The sequence below is a fragment of the Ahaetulla prasina genome, chromosome 1 (genome assembly GCF_028640845.1).
Source record: "Ahaetulla prasina isolate Xishuangbanna chromosome 1, ASM2864084v1, whole genome shotgun sequence".
Taxonomy (NCBI): Eukaryota; Metazoa; Chordata; class Lepidosauria; order Squamata; family Colubridae; genus Ahaetulla; species Ahaetulla prasina.
In genome coordinates, this window is record NC_080539.1 from 372,446,481 (window position 1) to 372,474,100 (window position 27,620).

Here is a 27,620-nt window from a genome sequence, read left to right on the forward strand (position 1 = left end):
GCATGTGCAGGGCCCTGCATGCGCATTGCATTTTGGGGGTTCGGGCGCATGTGCGCACCTTCACATGCACACACACGTCTGGTCTGGATAAGGGTAGCCATCAATGGTATAGGATTTCCTGCCTGAGCAGGGGATTAGACTAGAAGACCTCGAAGGTCCCTTCCAACCAGGGGTGAAATCCAGCAGGTTCTGACAGGTTCTGGAGAACCGGTAGCGGAAATTTTGAGTCGTTCAGAGAACCGGCAAATACCACCTCTGGCTGGCCCCAGAGTGTGGTGGGAATGGAGATTTTGCAATGTCCTGCCCCTGGAGTGGGGTGGGAATGGAGATTTTGCAATGTCCTTCCCCTAGAGTGGGGTGGGAATGGAGATTTTGCAGTATCCTTCCCCTGGAGTTGGGTGGAATGGAGATTTTGCAGTATCCTTCCCCCAGGAGTGGGGAGGGAATGGAGATTTTGCAATGTCCTTCCCCTGGAGTGGGATGGGAATGGAGATTTTGCAGTATCCTTCCCCTGGAGTGGGGTGGGAATGGAGATTTTGCAGTATCCTTCCCCTGGAGTGGGGAGGGAATGGAGATTTTACAATATCCTTCCCCTGGAGTGGGGTGGGAATGGAGATTTTGCAGTATCCTTCCCCAGGAGTGAGGAGGGAATGGAGATTTTGCAGTATCCTTCCCCTGGAGTGGGGTGGAATGGAGATTTTACAATATCCTTCCCCTGGAGTGGGGTGGGAATGGAGATTTTGCAATGTCCTTCCCCTGGAGTGGGGTGGGAATGGAGATTTTGCAATGTCCTTCTACCTGGAGTGGGATGGGAATGGAGATTTTGCAGTATCCTTCCCCTGCCACGCCCACCAGGCCACGCCCACAGAACCGGTAGTAAAAAAAATTTGGATTTCACTACTGCTTCCAACCCTGTTATTCTGTTATTCATATCAGCACCAAAGACATGAGCGTGATGTATTTTTGTGTTTAGTGGACATTTGGGAATAACAGACAGCTCTTCCCCTTCCGTAGTCCGTTAAATGAGGTTTCATTGGACTGCATATCAGTCCAGGGTCTAATGGACAAGGTAAGTATAAGCCTCAAAATGTTGACCTCCCATTTCCACCAGCAATGCACTGGTGGGTAAGAAGGGCGTTCCAATGATTTGCCCATCGTCTCTCGAGGGACCAATCAGGTTGAAGTAGGGGGCGTCCTCCAGTCTTCCCATGTCTGTCTGTCTGTCTGGTTCAATCATTTCCTTTTTATCATGCCGGGTTTTGTCTTCTTCCTCTTCCCCATCCCTCCCGACATCTTTCTCCCTCCTTCCTTTCCATGCTCTTCTTGTCCCTTTCTCTACAAACTCTCCCAACCCATCTTCATAACATCCCTTTCCCCTTGCAGTAGACATAAAGGAGAATAAAGTATTGCCCTGGCCACCGCCGGTAGGACAACTTACGGAAGAACCCCTAGATCCAGAAGGTGACGTCTTGATTTCAAACCTTCCCCTTCTTCCTGTTTGTTTTCGGCCTGCCCTTCCTCCATCAAAACCTTTACTTCGTTTACTTCCCTTGACTTCTGTCTCCTACTTCGCTACAGCTTTTTTCAACTTTTTTTTGAGCACTGCGGTTCCCAAGCTTGGGAGGCTGTCAGACAGAAGTTGCAATTAGGCAGGCAGGAATTCAACAGGTACGGATGCAAAAATGTGCCAGATCGCTAGAAGAACAGACGGGCTCTCTCTCTCTCTCTGGACCAATTTTTCTCAACCTCCGCAAATTTAAGATCTGTGGACTTCAACTCCCACAATTCTGGGCTGGGGAATTCTGGGAGTTGAAGTCCACGCATCTTATAATTGCAGAAGTCTGAGAAATACTGTCCGAAACCAATTTCAAGAATCACAATTTCCTTTTTCAAAAGAAAGTGTTTTTCTTTTTAAATGAAGAAGTCATCAGTAACGCTGTTTATTTGGCTGCTGCCAACACAGCTTTTAAATCAGATTGTCCTATTCAGGTAGTCCTCGACATGTGACCCCAATTGTTTCCCCAACTTTCTGTTGCTAAGTGAGACATTTGTTGAATGAATTGGGCCCCATTTTACCACCGTTTCTTGCCCGCACTTGTTCAGTGCATCATTACAGTTGTTAAGTTACGAACACAGTTGTTAAGTCAATCTGGCTTCCGCCTTGATTGTGCGTGTCAGAAGGTCGCAGAAGGGGATCATGTGACCCCGGGACACTGAAACCATCATAAATATGAACATGCCGTTGTAACTTTGAACGGCCACTAAACGAACCGTTGTAAATCGAGAACTACCTGCATTTCAGAAGTATATGAAATCCAAATGTCTTATTTTTTTTTAATTTTAGAAACCTAACTGTTATAGTTTTAACTCGGGGGCTGAAAACATTCACTGACGATTTTTGCAGAAATAATAAGGGCCGTGGTAGCTCAGGCTGTAAAGAAGCCTGTTATTAGAATAGAATAGAATAGAATAGAATAGAATAGAATAGAATAGAATAGAATAGAATAGAATAGAATTTTTTATTGGCCAAGTGTGATTGGACACACAAGGAATTTGTCTTGGTGCATATGCTCTCAGTGTACATAAAAGAAAAGATACCTTCATCAAGGTACAACATTTACAACACAATTGATGATCAATATATCAATATAAATCATAAGGATTGCCAGCAACAAGTTATAGTCATACAGTCATAAGTGGAAAGAGATTGGTGATGGGAACTATGAAACGATTAATAGTTTCATAGTTAGAACTATTAGAACACAGCAGCCTGCAATTACTGCAGGTTCAAGCCCGGCCCGAGGTTGACTCAGCCTTCCATCCTTTATAAGGTAGGTAAAATGAGGACCCAGATTGTTGGGGGAGCAATAAGTTGACTTTGTAAAAAATATACAAATAGAATGAGACTATTGCCTTACACATTGTAAGCCGCCCTGAGTCTTCGGAGAAGGGCGGGATATAAATGTAAATAAATAAATAAATAATAAATAAATTTGAAGCCTCAAGGGCTACCACTGCTCACGCTTTTGAAAAAATTGACACAGAATTATTATTATTATTTTTTTTGGGGTAGATATTCTACGTAATCGTTTCTTTTCATCCTGGAAATTCCCCCCACCCACCCCCATCCACGCATTTTCTCACCTTCCTTTTCTTTCACTGTTGTTCCTTACGCTGCACATGTGTCAATTGTGTGCGCGGGTGTTGCATGGGCTTGCCTGTTCTTAAAGCATGTTTCACCCACTGCCTGTTTTTGTGCATTTTTCACAGCCCATTAATTCCAGAGGTTGTCTACCGTATAAAACCCCAACTTTTTGGTCAAACACGGGGGAAAACGACACTTTGCGATGTTGCGATGCCGTCTCTGACCTTGACGTGTGGGTGTGCGGCGTCCTGATGCATGTTCAAAAAAAGGGGGAGTTGTGTTGGGACACCTGCTTGTCGTCCTGTTGGGGTCCCCCTGCTCTCTTTCTGCAGACATTACAGCCTAGATCGGGTGTCAGCAACCTGCAGCTCCAGAGCCGCAAGCGGCTCTTTGGGCCCTCTGCTGTGGCTCCCTGTCGGGGGATCCCACCACTAGCTGGCCCCGCCCCTCGCTGTCAGGGTTCCAAGGAACACCCCCAACGCAATAAAGCTCTGAGGCTTGAGGTTCCTCAAAGTTCCAATTTATTAAGAGTTGTCACGTTGGCACAGCTGGGAAAACCCGAAACTGAAAGCTTCTGGGTTTTCCACACCCAGTTGACAGTTCACAGCCCTGCCCCACACCCACCAGTTCATCCCATTGTCCAATCGACTCTTCACACTCAGCTGGATACAGTCTTCGGGCAGTCTCCATCAGACGCAGGCAAAAGTCCTTGAATACGGAATGTTGTTATGACTAACTTTCTACCGCTCCAACAACAACCCCCTCCCAACTTCCCCAGCTAAAATATGTGGCAGTTAAGAAGCAGAAAGAAAATTGCCTTCCAAAACTGACAGGCGCCCTCCCCTCCCAGTCACTCCTCGCCTGGCCTGAGAAGGTAAGGGCGACGGCGGGAGATGGAGAAGCGGCCCAGGCAAAGACAGAGAGAGAGAGAGAGAGAGTGGGGGAGAGAGAGATACAGAGAGAGAGAGGAGGGAGGGAGGGAGGGAGGGAGAGAGTGATGTCAAAAGGATTTTGTGGTTCCCGGTGTTTTTTAACAACCAGTTCTCGGCCCTAATGACCAGCTGGGTAGGCGTGGCTAGGGGTGGGTCATGTGACTGGTGGAAGTGAGTGACGTCGAGTTGGCCACGCCCACCCAGGGTTTGTGGCTCCCGGTGTTTCCTTTTCTGTGGGAAACGGGTCCAAATGGCTCCTTGAGTGTTTAAGGTTGCCGACCCCCGGCCTAGATGGCAGTCCTCGACGTACGACTACAATGGAGACCAATGTTTCTTTGACATTTGTTAAGGGAGTTTTGCCCCATTCTATGACTTTTCATGCCACGGCTGTTAAGTGAATCACCGCAGTTGTTACAGTAGTAAGAGGGTTGCTAAGTGAATCCGGCTTCTCCATTGACTTCTGGCTGGCCAGAAGGTTGCAAAATGGGATCCCCTGACCCCGGGGAATACTACAACCGTCATAACTATGAGTCAGTTGACAAGTGTTGACAAGTGTTTGATCGCATGACCATGGGGATGCTGCAATGGTCATATGTGTGAAAAACGGTCATAAATCACTTTTTTCAGGGCCGTCGTAACGTCAAAGGGTCACCACCGTTGTAAGTCGAGGACTGTTGTAGGTTGAGGACAACCTGTGTTCCTGTCACTATAATTTTTAATTATTGAAAGTGAAATTGGTATTTTCTTGGCAAGAATAAAATCAGGCTCAAACTTAACCATCATTAACAAGCCTTCAAACGTATGACGGTCCTGAAAAAAGTGACTTATGACCAGTCCTCGGACTTATGACCTCCACAGCGTCCCCACAATCGGGCGATTCGCAACCAGCATTTATTCAAGATGTTGTCGGCATCTTGGCCTCACGCCGATTGCCACTTGCGACCCTCCCAGTAGGCTAACAAGCAAAGTCAATGGGGGGGGGAGCTGGATTCACTTAACGACCACGCGACTCACACAACGACTGCGGTTAAAAAGGTTGTAAAATCAGGCACGAAGCGATCACGCTGTCATTGATGACCTCGGCGACCTTACTAAAAGTCACAAAAAATCGGGCACGGTTCGCTTAACGGCCAAAGTTCCGGTGCCAATTGCGGTCCTAATTTGAGGACTACCTGTATGGGAGAGAAAGGCGTATTTTCTTTCACAAACTCGCAGGGGAAGCTGGCAGTGCAGAATCATTTGGAAAGCAGAAGCTTCATTTCTGAGCCAAGATAACTTCCTTCCGATGTTGCCATAGGCTTCCAGGTTCCGGCGCACCAGCCAGCTGGTCTTTGCACATGTGGGAGCGCGAGGAATCAGAAAAACAGCCGCCTGGTGCGCATACATACACCGGGTGGCTGCTGTTCCAGTTTTCAGTGCTCGCATGCGCACCCGGGGGGGGGGCTGCTCTTCCTGTTTCCAGCACACATGAATGTATGCACACTCCTGTTTTTTATTTTTTATTTATTTATAATCCAATTTCTATACCGCCTTTCTCCCGAAGGACTCAGCACTCATTGTTTCCGAAGGTTTCAGCACTCATTGCCCAAATGATTCGCCAACACTGCCATAGGCTTATCGTGGCTAGCGTTCCGATGACACAACCACACAACCACACTCGCACACCAAACAGAGAAGCCCAAACGGCTAATTTTTACGTCCTGGCAACTCTACAAACATTGCTTATGTAGAGGCTGAAAGGCAAAAGGTTATAAAACGGCATCCACAGGAGACAAGGTCAAAAAAGTCAAGATGGCGGCCACAGCCCCCACCTGTACATAGATGCCAAAGCGGGTGGGTTTTACTTGCAGGTGAAGCCGCCATCTTGATGGTTTTGAACCGCCTCTACAGAACCTGGGAGGGATACTCAGTTTTTTTCCCTCAGTGGCAGTTTCTAAATTATTTCCAAAATCTGGCAAAATATCAAAAAAGCAACATTTCACCGTCCTCTCCCCGCTGTCGGGGAAGTCAAAATGGCAGCTGATGGCCAGAGGGTATGTAAGAAATAGGCGGAGCTTGTTGTGCACAACCGCCATCTTGACTTTTTTGACCTCCCTCCCCATGGGACCCTGCTAGTGAACCAGGGACGTGCCCATTGGTTCCTTCAAGACGCCTCTCTAGCCATCTAAGGGTCTGTCCTGCTCCTCCCACAGCGCAGTTCGAAGCCCCCGAGTGGGACCGGACCTCTCCCTCCTCCTCTTCCTCATGCTCAGCCCCAAAAGAGCACCAGCTGCATCCACCGAAGCACCCGATGGGCTCCGCCAAGTTTGGCCGGCCACAGAGCCCCGAGTCCAGCGTTCCCCTGGCTGAGCGCATCGACCTGTCGCTGCCCCTGAAGAGTCAGCCGTAAGTGGCCTCTGGGAGGGGTTCAGGGCTTGTAGGGATCCCGGGAAGGTCTATGACAATTCAAATCGCCACAGCAATTCATCACTGTGGCCAACTCACCACGACCAACTCATCACGGCCAACTCACCATGGCCAACTCACCAAGGCCAACTTACCATGGCCAACTCATCATGGCCAACTCACCATGGCCAACTCACCATGGCCAATTTACCATGGCCAATTCACCATGGCCAACTCACCAAGGCCAATTTACCATGGCCAACTCATCAAGGCCAACTTACCATGGCCAACTCACCATGGCCAACTCACCAAGGCCAACTTACCATGGCCAACTCATCAAGGCCAACTTACCATGGCCAACTCACCATGGCCAACTCATCAAGGCCAACTTACCATGGCCAACTCATCATGGCCAACTCACCATGGCCAACTCACCATGGCCAACTCACCAAGGCCAACTTACCACGGCCAACTCATCACGGCCAACTCACCATGGCCAACTCACCAAGGCCAACTTACCATAGCCAACTCATCATGGCCAACTCACCATGGCCAACTCACCAAGGCCAACTTACCATGGCCAACTCATCATGGCCAACTCACCAAGGCCAACTCATCATGGCCAACTCACCATGGCCAACTCACCAAGGCCAACTTACTACGGCCAACTCATCACAGCCAACTCACCATGGCCAACTCACCAAGGCCAACTTACCATGGCCAACTCATCATGGCCAACTCACCATGGCCAACTCATCATGGCCAACTCACCAAGGCCAACTTACTATGGCCAACTCACCAAGGTCAACTCGCCATGGTGTAAATGAAGTTAAATTTACTTAAATTGGAATTAAGCAGGACGTCCGTGAGAAGGGCAAAAAAGTCAAGATGGCACCCACCACTGGTGCGATGCAATTTTTTCCGTGCACCTCACATGACTCACATTGCTAAAGAGGTGGGACTTCCTTTGCCACAATCCTGACTGACATTTTGACTTTTCAGATTAAACCTCTCCCGGATTAATTTTTTCCAGAGCAAAAGCCATTATTAGTTTTTTCTTCTGTTTTTTTTTCTCCCCCCCCCCTCCCAGCAAAGTTCAATAAATATTATTCCACGATGGATATCGACTGCTCAAACGTAATTATGATTGGTGTCCTGTTTGCCACAAATTGTTAATGTTTTAATTATGTTTTGTCCCGGTGATTTTTTTTCTCATTAGTGGCTATTGACCAAATTATCCAGGATTTGGTGCACAAACAGTCATTTTTATCCTGCTGGGAAAAATGCCAAGTGGAGGGAAATTTGGTTCTAACCGCGGTCAGAATAAAATGTTTCTCATTTCTATAATCCTTTGACATAATCAAAACGTGTTACAGGTAATCTTCGACTTACAACCATTCATTTAGTGACCGGAAGCTCGGAAGACTGATCCAAATTGGATTCATTTAGTGACTGTTCAGAGTTACGACGGCACTGAAAAAAAGGGCTTATAACCATTTTTTTCACACTTATGACCGTTACAGTATCCCTGGGGTCACCTGATCAAAATTCAGATCTCTTGGCAACTGCCTCGTATTTATGACGGTTTATAAGGGCCGCGGTGTGGCTCAGGCTGTAAGAAGCCTGTTATTAAACACAGCTGCCTGCAATTACTGCAGGTTCTAGTCCCACCAGGCCCAAGGTTGACTCAGCCTTCCATCCTTTATAAGGTAGGTAAAATGAGGACCCAGATTGTTGGGGGGGCAATAAGTTGACTTTGTATATAAATATACAAATAGAATGAGACTATTGCCTTATACACTGTAAGCCGCCCTGAGTCTTCGGAGAAGGGCGGGATATAAATGTAAAAATATATATATATATATATTTAGAAAACGTTGCCGCCTATTTGCACATGGCGACTCAAGGCAGCGTTGTTGTTGTTAGTTGCGAAGTCGTGTCCGACCCATCGCCACCCCATGGACAACGTTCCTCCAGGCCTTCCTGTCCTCTACCATCCTCTGGAGTCCATTTAAGCTCACGCCGACTGCTTCAGTGACTCCATCCAGCCACCTCCTTCTCTGTCGTCCCTTCTTCTTTTGCCTTCCATCGTTCCCAGCATTCGGCTCTTCTCCAGTGAGTCCTTCCTTCTCATTAGGTGGCCAAAGTATTTCAGTTTCCTCTTCAGGATCTGGCCTTCTAAAGAGCAGTCAGGGTTGATCTCCTGTAGGACCGACCAGTTGAATCTCCTTGCAGTCCAAGGCACTCGCAGGAGTCTTCTCCAGCACCAGAATTCAAAGGCTTCAATTCTTTGGCGCTCAGCCTTCCTTATGGTCCAACTTTCACAGCCATCCATTGCAACTGAGAAAACCACAGCCTTGACTATACGCACTTTTGTTGGCAGGGTGATGTCTCTGCTTTTTAGTACGCTGTCTAGATTTGCCATGGCTTTCCTCCCCAGGAGCAAGCGTCTTTTAATTTCTTGGCTGCAGTCCCCATCTGCGGTGATCTTGGAGCCCAGGAAAATAAAATCTGTCACTACCTCCATTTCTTCACCATCTATCTGCCAGGAATTGAAAGGGACGGATGCCATGATTTTAGTTTTCTTAATGTTGAGTTTCAAGCCAACTTTTGCGCCGGGCACAAAAAATAAAACAAATAGAAGAAAATAATGAAATAATAAATTACTAAAATAATCGAATAGCCCCCCACCACCACCACCAAAGTGACAAGACATCACACAAGCCATTTGCAGTGTCCCCCTCGGGGTCACGCGATCCCCTTTTGCGACCTTCTGACAAGCCAAGTCAACGGGAACGCCGGATTCACTTAACAACCGTCTTACTAATTTTAACAAGCCAGTAATTTCACTTAACAACCTTGGCAAGGAAGGTTCTAAAACAGGGAGAAACTCACTTAGCAACAGAAGCTTTGGGCTCCATTGTGGATGTCAGACTCCTTTATAAAACCTTAGTACAGCGATGGCGAACCTGTTTGCACCGTGTGCCGAAAAGGTCACGTGTAAACGTCACACGCGCACTTGTTGGGGCCACGCTCCAGAAAAGCCAAACTTCTGTGTTCTAGCGCACATGCGCAGGCCAGTTTTTTGGCACTTCCGCACGCGCAAAGGGATTGCGCTCCGGAAAAGCTGAACGTCCCGGTTCTGGCGTGCAATGCGCACCCGACAATCAGCTAGCCGGCTTGCATGCACACACCGGTTTTTCGCACTGCCGCGTGCGTGAAGGACAGCTGACCGCCCCGCGCGCATGCGCACGAGAAACCCGGAAAGAGAAACAGTCTCTGAGGATCTTGTGCTTCAACCAGACTCCCAGGAAGTAAACCAATGGTGAAATGTAAAATTTGTTACTACCGGTTCTGCGGGCGTGGCTTGGGGGGTGAGGGTGGGGTAATGTGACTGGGTGGGCGTGGCCAACCTTTTTTTAAAAAACTTTTAAAAGCATTTTTTCTGCAATCTCTTCGGCTAAAGAGGTTGTTAAAAAATGCTTTTAAAAGGCTTTGGCGATCCCAACTGAGTTGCCTGATCGTCAGAGGCTATTAAAATCCTTTTTTTAACAACCTCTTCGGCCGAAGCGGTTGTAGAAAAAAATGCTTTTAAAAGCCTCTGACGATCCCAGCTGAGCCGCGCGATCGTCAGAGGCTTTTTTAAAAAAACTTTTAAAAGCATTTTTTCGGCCGAAGAATAAAATGCTTTTAAAAGTAAAAAATAATCCGTCTGATGATTGTGCAGCTCAGCTGGGCATGCGGCGGGTGGGCAGGAATTTTTGCTACCGGTTCTCCGAACCACCTGCCGCCATCGCTACCGGATCGGACGATCCGGTCTGAACCGGGAGCATTTCACCCCTGAACTAAACCCACAGAGAGGCAGGGCAAACATACTGGTCTGACTGGGTTTTTGTTTTGTTTTTGTGGTTTACAGGTGGTTTCATGGCCCCATCAGCAGAGCTGAAGCCGAGACATTCTTGACTTTGTGCAGGGAAGGCAGCTACCTGGTTCGGAGCAGTAAGGCCAGCCGGAGTGAATATTCCCTCTCGCTCAGGTAAGGAGAGGTGGAGGGAAGTGTGACAGGTACCCCTCGACTTACGACCCCAATTGGCGAGCGATGCAAGCGAATCACCTCCAATTTTGCAACCCTTTTTTATTGGGCCACGGTTGTTAAGTGAATCACTGAAGTCGTTACGCAAGACATGCGGTTGATAAGCGAATCCAGCTTTTCCCCACTGTCTTTGCTTGTTGGACGTCCCCTGGGAAGGTCACCGACGGCGATCACGTGATCCGGAGATGCTGCGATCTGATGGAAATACCTGCCCGTTTCACGCACACACACCCCATTGCGGTTAAATCCTCAGAACGACACCGTGACGGTCGTAAGTGCGAGAACTGGCCCCACCAGTTCTGTGCTTGAATGATTAATACTACTATTTAAATTTTTACCCGGCCCATTTCACCTAAGGTTGGGAGGTTTACAGCAATATATCGTACAGCTAGTCCTGGACTTACAAACATTTGTTTAACGACCGTTCAAACTTGCAACAGCACTGAAAAAAGTGACCTGACCGTGTTTCACACTTATGACCGTTGCAGCATCCCCATAGTCACGTGATCAAAATTCCCATACTTGGCAAACTGACTCATATTTATGACGATTGCACAGTCCCGGGGACGTGTGATCACCAGATTCACTTAACAACCGCCTGAGTCCCCTAAGAACGGCGGTGATTCACTTAACAACCCCCTGGCACAAAAGATGGCAAAATGGGCCACAATTCACTTAACAGCCATCTGTTGTCATTGGCCCCGATGGAGAGGGTGCGCAACTTAGGCGTTCTCCTGGATGGGCGGTTGTCTTTTGAAGATCACTTGACAGCCGTCTCCAGGAGAGCTTTTTATCAGGTTTGCCTGGTTCGCCAGTTGCGCCCCTTCCTTGACCGGGATGCCCTATGCACAGTCACTCATGCCCTTGTTACCTCTCGCCTGCATTACTGCAATGCTCTCTACATGGGGCTCCCCTTGAAGAGCACCCGGAGGCTCCAGTTGGTTCAGAATGCGGCTGCGCGGGTGATAGAGGGAGCCGCTCGTGGCTCCCATGTAACACCACTCCTGCGCAGGCTGCACTGGCTACCTGTGGCCTTTTGGGTGCACTTCAAGGTGTTGGTTACTACCTTTAAAGCGCTCCATGACTCAGGACCGGGTTACTTACGGGACCGCCTACTGCTACCGATTGCCTCCCACCAACCCGTGCGCTCTCACAGAGAGGGACTCCTCAGGGTAGCGTCAGCCAAGCAATGTCGGCTGGCGGCCCCCAGGGGAAGGGGCTCCCACCCTCTGGAATGAACTTCCCCCAGGACTCCGTCAACTGCCTGACCTTCGAACCTTTCGCCACGAGTTGAAGACATATCTATTTATTCGCGTAGGACTGGCGTAGAATTTTTAGTAGTTTTTAATATTTGGATTTAAATTTTATTGGGTTTTACGGTTTTAAATGGATTTTAATTTGGCCTTATATTTAATAAGTTTTTTAATTACCGTTTTTATGGTGCACTTTTTACCGTTTTTATTTGGCTGTGAACCGCCCTGAGTCCTTCGGGAGAAGGGCGGTATAAACATTTAATTAATAAATAAATAAATAATAAATAAATCTTGATTAGCAACGGAATGTTTGGGCACAATTATGGTCGTACGCCGAGGATCTTGGAGTCCTAGTGGATAACCATTTAGATATGAGCCAGCAGTGTGCAGCAGCTGTTAAAAAAGCCAACACAGTTCTGGGCTGCATAAACAGAGGGATAGAATCAAGATCACGTGAAGTGTTAGTACCACTTTATAATGCCTTGGTAAGGCCACACTTGGAATATTGCATCCAGTTTTGGTCGCCACGATGTAAAAAGGATGTTGAGACTCTAGAAAGAGTGCAGAGAAGAGCAACAAAGATGATTAGAGGACTGGAGGCTCAAACATATAAAGAACGGTTGCAGGAACTGGGTATGTCTAGTTTAACAAAAAGAAGGACTAGGGGAGACATGATAGCTGTGTTCCAATATCTCAGGGGTTGCCACAAAGAAGAGGGAGTCGGGCTGTTCTCCAAAGCACCTGAGGGTAGAACAAGAAGCAATGGGTGGAAACTGACCAAAGAAAGAAGCAACTTAGAACTAAGGAGAAATTTCCTGACAGTTAGAACAATTAATAAGTGGAACGACTTGCCTTCAGAAGTTGTGAAAGCTCCAACACTGGAAATTTTTAAGAAAATGTTGGATAACCATCTGACTGAGATGGTGTAGGGTTTCCTGCCTGGGCAGGGGGTTGGACTAGAAGGCCTCCAAGGTCCCTTCCAACTCTGTTGTTATGTTATGTTATGTTATGTTATGACTCTTTGCATTGCAATACGGGTAGTTCTCAACTTACGACCGCAACGGAGCTCCAAATTTATGTTGTTGAGCGAGGCATTCGTTAAGCGAGCTTTCTCCCATTTTTACGACCTTGCTCGCCCTAGTTGTGAAGTGAATCATCGCAGGTGGTAAGTTAGTAACCCGATTGTTAAGTGAACCTGGCTTCCCCATGGACTTTGCTCGTCATGGAGTCACGTGACGTTGGGACAACAGCAACCATCATGAATATGAACCAGTTGCCGAGCCTCTGAATTTTGATCGTGTGACGGTGGGGATGGTCGTAAGGATGAAAAATGGTCATGTCACTTTTTTCAATGCCATTATAACTTTGAATGGTCACTAAGTGAACTGTACATGGAGGAGTAACTATGTTGGTGGGGCTGGGGGCTTCTCATTGGTAGTTTCTTAATTAAGGTATTGCTTTCTGCTTGACTGTTTGTCCGGTGTTAATCCCTGCTTATCTGGATATGGACACTGCAACGGTCGTAAGTGTAAAAATCGGTCATAAGTCACATTTTTCAGTGCCGTTGTAACTTTGAATGGTCACTAAATGAACTGTTGTAAGTCGGGGACAACTTGTATTTGGCCAGGCTGAGCCTTCAATTCTTCATCCTTCTCCTCGCTTCCCATGTTTCTTCCTCTTCCTCCTTCTTAAGATTGATTCTTAGGTTTAGAATAACTTTATTGTCACTTTGAATCGGCATACATTAAAATGACATTTCATTGCATCCAGGTCTCAAAGGGTCAAAGTAGAGGAGAATGGGATAGGATAGGATAGGATAGGATAGGATAGGATAGGATAGGATAGGATAGGATAGGATAGGATAGGATAGGATATTGGAATGAAGAATAGAATAGAATAGAATAGAATAGAATAGAATAGAATAGAATAGAATAGAATAGAATAGAACAGAACAGAACAGAACAGAACAGAACAGAACAGAACAGAACAGAACAGAATAGAATAGAATAGAATAGAAAAATGGAATGGAATGGAATGGAATAGAATAGAATAGAATAGAATAGAATAGAATAGAATAGAATAGAAAAAATGGAATAGAATAGAATAGAAAAATGGAATAGAATAGAAAAATAAAATAGAATAGAATAGAATAGAATAGAAAAAATAGAATAGAATAGAATAGAATAGAAAAAATGGAATAGAATAGAATAAAATAGAATAGAATAGAATAGAATAGAATAGAAAAATGGAATGGAATGGAATGGAATGGAATAGAATAGAATAAAATAAAATAGAATAGAATAGAAAAATGGAATAGAATAGAAAAATAGAATAGAATAGAATAGAATAGAATAGAATAGAAAAATGGAATGGAATGGAATAGAATAGAATAGAATAGAATAGAATAGAATAGAATAGAATAGAATAGAAAAAATGTAGTAGAATAGAATAGAATAGAAAAATGGAATGGAATGGAATGGAATGGAATGGAATGGAATAGAATAGAATAGAATAGAATAGAATAGAATAGAATAGAATAGAATAGAATAGAAAAATGAAATAGAATAGAATAGAAAAAATGTAGTAGAATAGAATAGAACAGAACAGAATAGAATAGAATAGAATAGAATAGGAAAAAATGGAATGGAATGGAATAGAATAATGAAACAGAATAGAATAGAATAGAAAAAATGTAGTAGAATAGAATAGAATAGAATAGAATAGAATAGAATAGAATAGAATAGAATAGAATAGAATAGAAAAAATGGAATGGAATGGAACGAAATGGAACAGAACAGAACAGAATAGATAACCGTATTGCCACTTTGAATTTACACTACATTACACTACATTAATGTGAAATTTCGTTACCTACAGCTCTCAAAAGGTCACTGCCTCCTATATACGCGACACAACCACGACAAAAGAAATACGTACAGAATTATGCATTTGCCCACATATATTATACGACACAGAGAAACGGCACAATTGTCTTCAATTCAGTTCAATTTCTTCTCCCCTAGCGTTCCCCGTCCTGTTGCTCAGACCTCTTTCTCCCACCAGCCTGAAAACAAAATAATAATAATCATCCCACTTTCGATATACAATCTCTAAGCGGATTTCTTCTGCAAACGCACGGGGCCACGGTGGGTTAAACGGATTTGGTGCGCAGCCAGAGGACGCTTCGGCAAGGGGGCGGCGAGAACTCCCCTCCGCGTCTTGCCCTAAGAGATGCTAAATCGGGCTTGCTCGGATCAGATCTTGGAAGCGTAAAATCTTCCCGCCGTCCCCAAGGGACTCCCATCATCCCCAACCCAATTTTTCCTCTGTTGTGGTTTACGAGGCGGTTCGTTTCCATCTCGTTAAACCCGCGGGTGCTGAGCCGGGAAGAAAGAAAACACAGATTGACAGGAGGGATATAACCTGTGTTTGAGAAGGTCACAACTGCACCCCCTCCGTGTCACGCTGCCCCCCTCCCACTTTTCCCTTCACGGGAGACCTGCCAGCACCTTGAACACACCGTGGCATGTCGTAGGATGCCATGGCACAACCTTTTGTTCTCTTTTCTGCTCTGTCGGAGCCGTGAAATTACAACCGGTTCCCCCCCACCTCCTTTATCCTTCTCGCAAACGGAGCGTCTTCCTTTAGAGATGGGATTAGTGTCATTTGACCTGCGATTCTGCTGCTGGAGAAGGGAGTCTAAAATCTACAGTTTCTCTTTTTTTCGTTTTTCCTTTTCTTTTTTTAAATTGAATAAGAACAGGGCCCGCATGGAGATCAGCCACCTTTAACACACGGTTGAAAAGAGACAATAAAAATGGAAGGAAAGTGGGGGAAAACAACAACCTCCGGAACGGATTGGCCCCCAGCCGGATAAGCAGGGATTAACACCAGACAAACAATCAAGCAGAAAACAATACCCTTATCAAGGAGGAGGAGAAAATTACACTTGCTGCCGCACTGGCAGGGCAAGCTACTGTATATACATAGATATTGAGTCTGTCATTTGCACCTCTATAACTGTCTGGTTCGGTTCTGCAACCCAACAAGAAAAACACAGACTTCAGAGGATAATTAGAACTGCAGAAAAAATAATTGCTACCAACCTGCCTTCCATTGAGGACCTGTATACTGCACGAATCAAGAAGAGGGCCGTGAAAATATTTACAGATCCCTCGCATCCTGGACATAAACTGTTTCAACTCCTACCCTCAAAACGACGCTATAGAGCACTGCACACCAGAACAACTAGACACAGGAACAGTTTTTTCCCGAAGGCCATCACTCTGCTAAATGAATAATTCCCTCAACACTGTCAAACTATTTACTGAATCTGCACTACTATTAATCGTTTCATAGTTCCCATCACCCATCTCTTTCCATTTATGACTGTATGACTATAACTTGTTGCTGGTAATCCTTATGATTTATATTGCTATATTGACCATCAATTGTGTTGTAAATGTTGTACCTTGATGAACGTATCTTTTCTTTTATGTACACTGAGAGCATATGCACCAAGACAAATTCCTTGTGTGTCCAATCACACTTGGCCAATAAAAAATTCTATTCTATTCTATTCTATAGGGAACAACCCCCCCACACTTACTGATAATGTTACCTAGTTCGGTAATGAAATATCTCCAAGTTCAAACAGATTAATAGAGTTGGAAGGGACCTTGCAGGTCATCTAGTCCAGGGGTCACCAACCTTTCGGACCTCAGGGACCACTAAATCCATAATTTTAAATCCCATGGACCACTAATATGATTTGCCTAATGACCAGCTGGGTGGGCGTGGCTAGGTGGTCATGTGACTCGGTGGGCGCAGTCAACTCTATGTCACTTATGTTGAGTGGCACTCCACCGGCTTCTGCTCACCCCTCCCAGCCCTTCCTTGTCTGCCCGCCCAGGCTCCTTAGGAAGCAGTTGTTGGAGCTAAGTAGCCACCGTGAGAAAGAGTTGGTAAACAGCTGCTCAGTTCAAATTGGATCTGACTTGAGAAGGAGGCTAGCAGAAGCACCTCACTGAGGACTAGGAGCATAGGTTTTCCAAGCAGAGGGAAGACCTGCAGGAGTGCAAGGCCAGGTACCGGCACCTGGAGGCTCAGCAGGCTGAGATGGTCAGCCAGTTCCAGGCCATGAGGCAGTCCCACTAGAACAAGGCCCTCCGGCTCTTTGCCACCAGCGGCGCTTCCCTCCAGCCTTCACCCAAAGCCCTGCACCAGGAGGCTGAAGCAGACCCCAAGTTGGAATTTCTGCCCCCCTCCGACCCGCACAAAAAGACCCCGAAGGGGGAGACTCTCTGCAGCAACACAAACATTCATTGCACGTATCTGTCCCAGGGGCCGTAGTTTGAGGGCCCCTGATTTAGTGCAATATAAAAAATGCAAATAATTTTTCTGCGGACCACCGAAATTTCCTTGCGGATCACCAGTTGGTGACCATTGATCTAGCCCAACCCCCTGCCCAAGCAGCAGGAGACCCTACAACCAAGCTCAGAAAGCATTTACTGTCTCCAGCTTTGGGACAAATAATCTTTGCCGTGGTGAAGAAAAAAATATTTTCTGCCAAGATATTTTGCAGAGGAATCTCTTTAAGGATGGAGATAAAATCAGAGGCAGCTGGATAACACCACACTGTAAAAAAAAAATATGTGGAGACTCTAGAAAGAGTGCAGAGAAGAGCAACAAAGACGATGAGGGGACTGGAGGCTAAAAACATACGAAGGACGGTTGCAGGAAGTTGGTAGGTCTAGTTCAGGGGTCTCCAACCTTGGTCCCTTTAAGACTTGTGGACTTCAACTCCCAGAATCCCTCAGCCAGCAAAGCTGGCTGAGGAACTCTGGGAGTTGAAGTCCACAAGTCTTAAAGGGACCAAGGTTGGAGACCCCTGGTAAAGTTTAATGAAAAGGAGTAGGGGGGACATGATAGTTTTCTGTTTTTGCTGGCAGAGGCACCGTGGGCTAGTTTTTTGCTTTTGCCAGGGTGGCCTCATGGGCTAGATCTAAGCACCCTGCGGGCCAGATTTGGCCCACAGGCCTTGAGTTTTGTACCCCTATTAAGGTTTTGCAAGTCTTGACCCAAAATTGAAGTTTTTCCGAGCCTCACTTTTATAATCATCATCATCATCATCATCATCATCATCATCATCATCATCATAGTAATATCAGAGTTGGAAGGGACCTTGGAGGTCTTCTAGTCCAACCCCCTGCCCAGGCAGGAAACCCTACACCATTTCAGACAAATGGCTATCCAACATTTTCTTAAAAAATTCCAGTGTTGGAGCATTTACAACTTCTGCAGGCAAGTCGTTCCACTTATTAATTGTTCTAACTGTCAGGAAATTTCTCCTTAGTTCTAAGTTGCTTCTCTCCTTGATCAGTTTCCACCCATTGCTTCTTGTTCTACCCTCAGGTGCTTTGGTGAACAGCCTGACTCCCTCTTCTTTGTGGCAGCCCCTGAGATATTGGAACACAGCTATCATGTCTCCCCTAGTCCTTCTTTTTGTTAAACTAGACATACCCAGTTCCTGCAACCGTTCTTCATATGTTTTATCCTCCAGTCCCCTAATCATCTTTGTTGCTCTTCTCTGCACTTTTTCTAGAGTCTCAGCATCTTTTTTACATCGTGGCGACCAAAACTGGATGCAATATTCCAAGTGTGGCCTTACCAAGGCATTATAAAGAGGTATTAACACTTCACGTGATCTTGATTCTGTCCCTCTGTTGATGCAGCCCAGAACTGTGTTGGCTTTTTTAACAGCTGCTGCACACGGCTGGCTCATATCTAAATGGTTATCCACTAGGACTCCAAGATCCCTCTCACAGGTACTACTATTGAGCAAGGTACTTTTCTTCCTTTGTCGCCCCGGTTCCCCCAACCCCCCAAAATGCTCCCTAAATTCAGCTCCCCAGGATCTCACAATACAACCAGAAATAACGTTTCTGTCACAACAGCAACTGCTTCTTCAGGCACAGGTCCCAGTTGGAAAAAAAAAAGGTGGGGGGGGGGGTGAGAAAAAGCACAGCTGGTCCCCATCTGGGGCCCACCTCATAAATGCACTTCAGAAGAGAAGTTTTAGCATGCGAATCATTCAATTTTGGGAACAAGCCGGCGGTGGGAGGGAGGGAGGATAGGAGACCCTGTGTTGTGACTCCGGCCCTCGAGCCTGTTCTCATGGAGGAGAGTGACTCGGAGAGTGAGGGAGAGGAGCCAGCAGGGCCTCCCTCGCCAGGACCCTCCTCGCTGGCACTGCCCCAAGTTCCAGCTGCAAGCCAGGAGAAGGAGCTGACAAGGCCTCCCTCTCCCGCACCCTCCTCCTCCCTGGCAACGCCCCAAGTCCCAGCTGCTGACGATCAATCCTGGATTGATCCGAGGCAGCAACGTAAAGATAAGCATGCGCAACAGAGGAAAAGGTATAGCAGGCTCAGAGATTGCTGAGTCACTGAGCCACACCCCACAGGGTATAAAAGCGGGTGGAGCTGCCATGTGACGGACAAAAAAGCTACCAAGGGTGCATTGCAGCTCGGTTGTTGGAGGGTTAACAGACTTTGTCAGTGAGTTTCGGCAACGGATCTTGGATACAAGATAAACCGACTCAGAACTTGGCAGGCCTTTGCACGGTCACGGCCAAGTATTTCCTCAATTGAAGAAAATCAGGTCTGTAGCAAATAAAAAGACTGGGAGACACCCGTCTTTGTGTTTGCTCTGTGAAATGAGGAGGGGGACATAACACCCTGCAAATGGGGGGTGTGGTGTTACACTGGAAGCCCCTCCCCCTGCACTGCACCCCTGGACTTAACAACGACTTCTTTAGTGACTGTTCGAAGTTAGGACACTGAAAAAAAGCGACTCGTGACCATTTTTCACACTTACGCCCATTGCCGCATCTCTGGCAATGGGGTTTTTCTTGCAGGTATCTCATTACCCAAGTAGGTAACATCATCAGTGCTAGTGAGTGAGGGGTTTGCTGCCTGTTTGCTCTTAAAAGGTAAACGTTCCCCTCGCACATATGTGCTACTCGTTCCCGACTCTAGGGGGGCGGTGCTCATCTCCGTTTCAAAGCCGAAGAGCCAGCGCTGTCCAAAGACGTCTCCGTAGTCATGTGGCCGGCACGACTCAACGGCAAAGGCGCACGGAACGCTGTTCCCTTCCCACCAAAGGTGGTCCCTATTTTTCTACTTGCATTTTTTACGTGCTTTCGAACTGCTAGGTTGACAGAAGCTGGAACAAGTCACGGGAGCTCACCCCCGTTACGCGGCACTCGGGATTCGAACCGCTGAACTGCCGACCTTTCGATCGACAAGATCAGCCTCTTACCCACTAAGCCACCGTGTCTCTTTGTTCTTAGGTGCAGTAAAAAAACGAAAACAACAAGAACAGAACACATCCACTCCAGCAGCCCATATCCAGATAAGCAGGGATTAACACCAGACAAACAGTCAAGCAGAAAGCAATACCTTAATTAAGGAACTACCAACGAGAAGCCCCCACCCCCACCAACACAGTTACTCCTCAACAGTTCACTTAGTGACCATTCCGAAGTTATAACGGCATTGAAAAAAGTGACATGACCATTTTTCATACTTACGACCATTGCAGCATCCCCACCGTCACATGATCCAAATTCGGACGCTTGGCGATTGGCTCATATTTATGAGCTGTTCCCTTCCCACCAAAGGTGGTCGCTATTTTTTCTACTTGCATTTTAGGTGCTTTCGAACTGCTAGGTTGGCAGAAGCTGGGACAAGTAACGGAGCTCACCCCCGTTACGCGGCACTCGGGATTCGAACCGCTGAACTGCCGACCTTTCGATCGACAAGATCAGCCTCTTACCCACTAAGCCACCGTGTCTCTTTGTTCTTAGGTGCAGTAAAAAAACGAAAACAACAAGAACAGAACACATCCACTCCAGCAGCCCATATCCAGATAAGCAGGGATTAACACCAGACAAACAGTCAAGCAGAAAGCAATACCTTAATTAAGGAACTACCAACGAGAAGCCCCCACCCCCACCAACACAGTTACTCCTCAACAGTTCACTTAGTGACCATTCCGAAGTTATAACGGCATTGAAAAAAGTGACATGACCATTTTTCATACTTACGACCATTGCAGCATCCCCACCGTCACATGATCCAAATTCGGACGCTTGGCGATTGGCTCATATTTATGAGCTGTTCCCTTCCCACCAAAGGTGGTCCCTATTTTTTCTACTTGCATTTTTAGGTGCTTTCGAAACTGCTAGGTTGGCAGAAGCTGGGACAAGTAACGGGAGCTCACCCCGTTACGCGGCAGCACTAGGGATTCGAACCGCTGAGCTGCCGACCTTTCAATCGACAAGCTCAACGTCCTAGCCCCTGAGCCACCGCGTCCCTATTACAAAAGAATAGCAATAGCATTTAGACTTACATACCGCTTCTACAGTGCTTTTACAGCCCTCTCTAAGCGATTTACAGAGTCAGCCTCTGGCCCCCAACAATCTGGGTCCCCATTTTACCCACCTCGGAAGGACGGAAGGATGAGTCAACCTTGAGCCCGACAGGATTGAACTCCTGGCAGTGGGCAGAGTTAGCCTGCAATACTGCATTCTAACCACTGTGGAGAGAGAGAGAGAGAGGGAGGGAGGGACTATAGATAGAAGAGAGAGAGATGATAGATAGATAGATAGATAGATAGATAGATAGATAGATAGATAGATAGATAGATAGATAGATAGATAGATAGATAGATAGATAGATAAGAGAGAGAGATGGAGATGCAGATACAGATACAGATAGAGATAGATATATAGAAAGAGGTGATACATAGATGATTGATAGATAGATAGATAGATAGATAGATAGATAGATAGATAGATAGATAGATAGATAGATAGATAGATAGATAGATAAGGTAGGTAGGTAGATAGGTAGGTAGGTAGGCAGGTAGGTAGGTAGGTAGGTAGGTAGGTAATATAGACAGAGATAGAGAGACCGACAGACAGCAATAGATAGATATTGTAGATAGACAGAAGGTAGAGAGATATAATAAGTATAGGTAGCAATAGTATTTAGGCTTAGATACCGCTTCAAGGTGCCTTCCAGCTCTCTCTAAGGGGTTTACAGAGTCAGCCTCTGGCCCCCCACAATCTGGGTCCTCGTTTTACCGACCTCGGAAGGATGGAGGGCTGAGCCAACTTTGAGCCGGTCAGGATCGAACTGCTGGCAGCGGGCAGAGTCAGCCTGCAATGCTGCATTCTGACCACTCTCTAAAAAATCTAATTTATGTCCTATTCTCTTGTGCAGGAGCAGCCAAAGTTTTATGCACATGAAGTTCACCCGAACGAAGGATAAGAGGTACATCTTGGGTCAAAACAGCGCCCCCTTCGAGAGCATCCCAGAGGTCATCCATCACTACACCACTCAAGAACTTCCCATCCAAGGGGCTCAGCCCCTTTCTTTGCTGTATCCCGTTGGCGGTTCAGACTGCGTAATATAAACCGGGTGTGGGTCACGGACTCGCTCCGGATTCAGACAATCGGCTCCGATCATCGTCCGGACCGGAAAAGGGGGTCTCGCCACTTGACTTTCAGACAATCTCCCCCTTTTGATGGGGGTCTTTTCCCCCTGGAAAGAGGCTTCCCTACTTCTTCTTCTCCAGTTTTCAAGCAATAATGGTGCCTCTTTGCTTCTAAACTACAAATAGTTCTCGACTTATAACGGTTCGTTTAACGACCAGTGAAAAAAGCGTCTATTTTTCACACTTATGACCGTTGCAGATCCCCAGGGTCACGGGATTCAAAATTCAGACCGTTGGAAACAGACTCATATTTACGACGGTCGCAGTGTCCTCTGGGGGGGTGTCATGTGATATCCTTTTGGCCAGCAAGTTGGATTCACTTAACAACTGTGTGACTCACTTAACAAATGTCTCGCTTAGCAACATCAACCTTGGGCTCGATGGTGGTCGTACATCGAGGACTTCCTGTGTCACAGTGCTGTGACTACAGTAGTCCTCGACTTTACAACCGTTCGTTTAGTAACCGTTCGAAGTTACGGCGCCGGAAAAAGTGACGTACCGCTTTCCTCGCCCTTACGACGGTCGCAGCCTCGCCAAGGTCACGTGATCAAATTTGGATTGTATTTACGATGGTCGTAGTGTCCCGGGATCCCATGACCGCCAGTTTGCAAACTTCCTAGCCGGATTCTGACCTGCGAGGTCAATGGGAGAAGATGGGATCGCTTACCGACCGCAGGATTCACTTTACAACGGTCCTGATTTGCTTAACAACCGGGCCCCAAAATGTCATAAAATCGTACGTGGCTCGCTTAACAACCGCCTTGCTTAGCGGTGGAAATTCTGGGCTAAATTCTGGTCGTAATTCGAGCCTTATCTGTAATTTCCTGTTCTTTGTGTAGCTCTGAAGAAACCTGGTACGGATAGCTGGGTGTTTCTCAACCTTGGTCGCTTTAAGACAGGTGGACTTCAACTCCCAGAATTCCCCAGCCTGGGGAATTCTGGGAGTTGAAGTCCCACACATCTGGTTGGAACAATATAGGAAAGAACTCAAACTGTGTTTGTGAGGCGCTCTGGAACAGTTTGAAAGATCAAATGCTGTGGTGTTGTTATTAATCCCCCCCCTCCCCAAGAGACCCCAGAAGTCAAGATGGGCTCCAGGGCAGGGGTCTCCAACCTTGGCCGCTTTAAGACTTGTGGACTTCAACTCCCAGAATTCCCCAGCCAGCCATGCTCTACAGCAGGGGTCTCCAACCTTGGCCGCTTTAAGACTTGTGGACTTCAACTCCCAGAGTCCCTCAGCCAGCAAAGCTGGCTGAGGAACTCTGGGAGTTGTAGTCCACAAGTCTTAAAGCGGCCAAGGTTGGATCCAGACCGTTTAGGCCTGAGCCATCCTCTCAATTACTGCGATGAGATTTCCATTTTATTTCTGAATTCACCTTTGCAGCCCAACAATTCTCTGTTTGAATTCTGCCCTGGAGAGAGAGAGAGAAAAAAACCCACAGGTTTCTGGTTATACAAGTACAGTAGTCCTCAACTTACAGCAATTCATTTAGTGACCGGTCGAAGTTACAACAGCAGTGGAAAAATGACCATTTTTCGCAATTACGGCTTTTGCAGAGTCACGTAATCAAAATTCAGATACTTGGCAATTGGTTTCATACGTACGTCCCAAGGTCAGGTGCTCCCATTTGGCGGCCTTCTGACAAGCAAAGTCAACGGGGCAACAAGTTTCACTTAACAACCAGGTTACTCATTCAGACACATTGGCCATTGACTCGTATTTATGACGCTTGCCATGTAAAATTCAGACACATTGGCCATTGACTCGTATTTATGACGCTTGCCGTGTAAAATTCAGATGCTTGGCCATTGACTCGTATTTATGACGGTTGCAGTATCCCCGGGGTCACGTCACCCCGTTTTTGCAACCTTCTGACAAGCCAAGCCAATGGGAAAAACCAGATTCACTTAACGACCGTGTTACTAACTTAACAACGGCAGCGATTCCCTTAACAACCGGGGCAAGAAAGATCGTAAAAATGGAGCAAAAATCATTTAACAATTGTTTCACTTAACAACGGAAAATATTGGGCTCCATCTGAGGTTGTAAGTCGAGGACTCCGTGTGCATCTCTCTAATACTGGTGGGCATTCAGAATCCCCTCAGAATTGCCTCGTTGAATTCTCTGACAAGCTAGAAAACAGATCTCCTGTACGGATAGTCCTTAACTTACAACCTTCCATTTAGCGACCATTCAAAATTAGAACGGCGTTGAAAAAAGTGATCCATGACCGCTTTTCGCAGTTACGACTTTTTGCAACCTCCCCCTGGTCATGTGATCAAAATCCAGATGCTTGGCAGTTGGTTCCTATTTATGACCGTTGCTGCGTCCTGGGGTCATGTGATCCCCATATGGGACCTTCTGACAAGCAAAGTCAAGGGGGAAGCCGGATTCACTTAATGACCTTGTTGCCAACTGAACAACCGCCGTGATTCCCTTAACCACTGTGACAGGAAAGGTCATAAAATGTAGCAAGGCTCACTGAACAACTGTCTCACTTAGCAACCGATGTTTATGGCTCAGTTGTGGCTGTAAGTCGAGGACTACGTGTACTATCTTTTCCCACTTGGCCTCATGCTAATCAATTCTGAGGATGGGTCGGCTACGCAAGGAAGTGTGAGAAGATGAGAGTCTTCCTCTTCTTCACCGGCAACGTAAGTCCGAGGACCTGTGGTGCGGGGAAAATAGGACAACGTTCTTATCTACTGTATATTCGCAATGTCTACACTGGGGCTGAAATTGGTTGGAGGGGCCCATTTACTTGTTCCCTTCATTTCTTTTTCGTGAGATCCATTGGTCCAGGCTTTGTGGGAGGAGAAACGGACCTTGAGGAGAAAACAAGGAACAATCCACGTTTCTCTAATTCTCCAGAAATGGAACAAGAAAAAATGAGGTTCTCATTATATGGTGTTTTCCCTTGCAAAATATAATGGTGGTCCCATACCACCTCTTTGTCTTCTTCCATGAAGAAAAAGAAAAGAAAGAGAAGGAAGGAAGGAAGGAAGGAAGGAAGGAAGGAAGGAAGGAAGGAAGGAAGGAAGGAAGGAAGGAAAGAGAGAGAGGGAGAGATAGAGAGAGAGAGAGAGAGAGAGAGAGAAAGAAAGAAAGAAAGAAAGAAAGAAAGAAAGAAAGAAAGAAAGAAAGAAAGAAAGAAAGAAAGAAAGAAAGAGAAGGAAGAAAGGAGAAGGGAAGGAAGGAGAAGAAGAAAGAAAGGAAAGGAAAGGAAGGAAGGAAAATAAAAAAAGGGAGGAAAAAGGAAGGAAAGAAAGAGAAAGAATGATGAGAAAGGAAGGAAAGGAAGGAAGGAAAGAAAAAGAACAAAGGAAGAAAGGAAGGAAGGAGAAGGAGAAGAAGAAAGAAAGGAAAGGAAAGGAAGGAAAAAAGGGAGGAAAAAGGAAGGAAAGAAAGAAAAAGAAACAATGATGAGAAAGAAAGGAATTAAAGAAAGAACAAAGGAAGAAAGGAGACGAGAAGGAAGGAGAAGAAGAAAGAAAGAGGGAAAGGAAAGGAAGGAAGGAAAAAGAAAAAAGGAAGGACAGAAGAAAGGAAGGAAGGAAGGAACGTAAGAAGGAAAGCAAAAAAGATAAAAAAGAAGGAAGGAAAAGAAAGAGAGAGAAAGAAAGAAAAAGAAAGAAAGAAAGAAAGAAAGAAAGAAAGAAAGAAAGAAAGAAAGAAAGAAAGAAAGAAAGAAAGAAAGATGCTTTGGATCTGATGTCCTTCTTCCACTTTTCTGTGTCTTTGTCTTGTATTTTTTTGTGAGTGGACCGTACGTCCAGTCTGTTCTGTGGCCAATACTTCTCTGTTTCCTTCACCAAGGTACCAGTTCCTTTCCATTAAACACTGAGGTTCTTCTGGGTCTCTTCCGCTCTGTGTGGTTGTGTTTCATTTTTCTTTCGATAGAAGAGAATTTACGTAGCTCAGGGTTGAACTGGAGAGTCCTTGGTGCTCTCTGAGCCTGGGTTTTTTTTTTTGGAGGTATCTCACTACCCAAGTAGGTAACATCATCAGTGCTTGTGAGTGAGGGGTTTGCTGCCTGTTTGCTCTTAAAAGGTAAAGGTTCCCCTCGCACATACGTGCTACCCGTTCCCGCCTCTAGGGGGGCGGTGCTCAACTCCGTTTCAAAGCCGAAGAGCCAGCACCGTCCGAAGACGTCTCCGTGGTCATGTGGCCGGCATGACTCAACGCCAAAGGCGCACGGAACGCTGTTACCTTCCCACCAGAGGTGGTCCCTATTTTTTCTACTTGCATTTTTAAGTGCTTTCGAACTGCTAGGTTGGCAGAAGCTGGGACAAGTAACGGGAGCTCACCCCATTACGCGGCACAGGGATTCGAACCGCTGAACTGCCGACCTTTCGATCGACAAGCTCAGCGTCTTACCCACTAAGCCACCACGTCCCTTACATGTTTGCTCTTAGGTGCAGTAAAAAAACGAAAACAAAAAGAACAGAACACATCCACTCCAGCAACCCATATCCAGATAAGCAGGGATTAACACCAGACAAACAATCAAGCAGAAAGCAATACTATAATTAAGGAACTACCAACGAGAAGCCCACACCCACGCCCACACAGTTACTCCTCCACGTACAACAGTTCACTTAGTGACCGTTTGAAGTTATAACAGCATTGAAAAAAGGGACATGACCATTTTTCATACTTACGGCCTTTGCAGCATCCCCACCGTCACATGATCCAAATTCAGACGCTTGTCAGCCGACTCATATTTACGACGGTTGCAGGGTCCCAAAGTCACTCGATCCCCTTTTGCGACCTTCTGACAAGCAAAGTCGGTGGAGAAGCCAGGTTCACTTAACAACCGTGTTACCAACTTAAGAACTGCAACGATTCACTTAACGGCGGCAGGAAAGCTCGTAAAATGGGGCAAGACTCACTTCACCCATGTCTCACTTAGCAACGGAAACCTTGGGCTCGATTGTGGTCGTAAGTTGAAGACTGCCTCTATTTATGACGGCCGCAGTGTCCTAGGGTCACGTGATCCCCTCTTGGGGCCTTCTGACAGGCAAAGTCAGTAGGGAAACCAGATTCGCTTAACAATCACGTCACCCACTTAAGAACTGCAATGACTCACTTAACAACAGTGGCAGGAAAGTCGTAAAATGCAGCAAGACTCACTTCACCAATGTCTCACTTGGCAATGAAAATTTTAGGCTCATACGCTGAGGGCTGCCCGTATATAAACAGGGAGGGAAAACCTCACACCCATTCGTACTGATGATATTACCTAGTTCGG

At 46.3% G+C, this 27,620-nt stretch overlaps 1 protein-coding gene across 1 annotated transcript in view; it reads left to right on the forward strand.

Annotated features, from left to right (window-relative positions):
- SHD (Src homology 2 domain containing transforming protein D) overlaps window positions 1-26,232 on the forward strand; it is a 168,625-nt gene extending 142,393 nt beyond the window's left edge. Inside the window, exons 6-8 of the mRNA XM_058163606.1 lie at window positions 6,270-6,462; window positions 10,379-10,498; window positions 22,095-26,232. Of these exons, the coding sequence (XP_058019589.1) occupies window positions 6,270-6,462; window positions 10,379-10,498; window positions 22,095-22,287 (506 nt within the window). The 3' untranslated portion in view covers window positions 22,288-26,232. The remainder of the gene's footprint in view (window positions 1-6,269; window positions 6,463-10,378; window positions 10,499-22,094) is intronic.
- The last annotated feature ends 1,388 nt before the right edge of the window (window positions 26,233-27,620 follow it).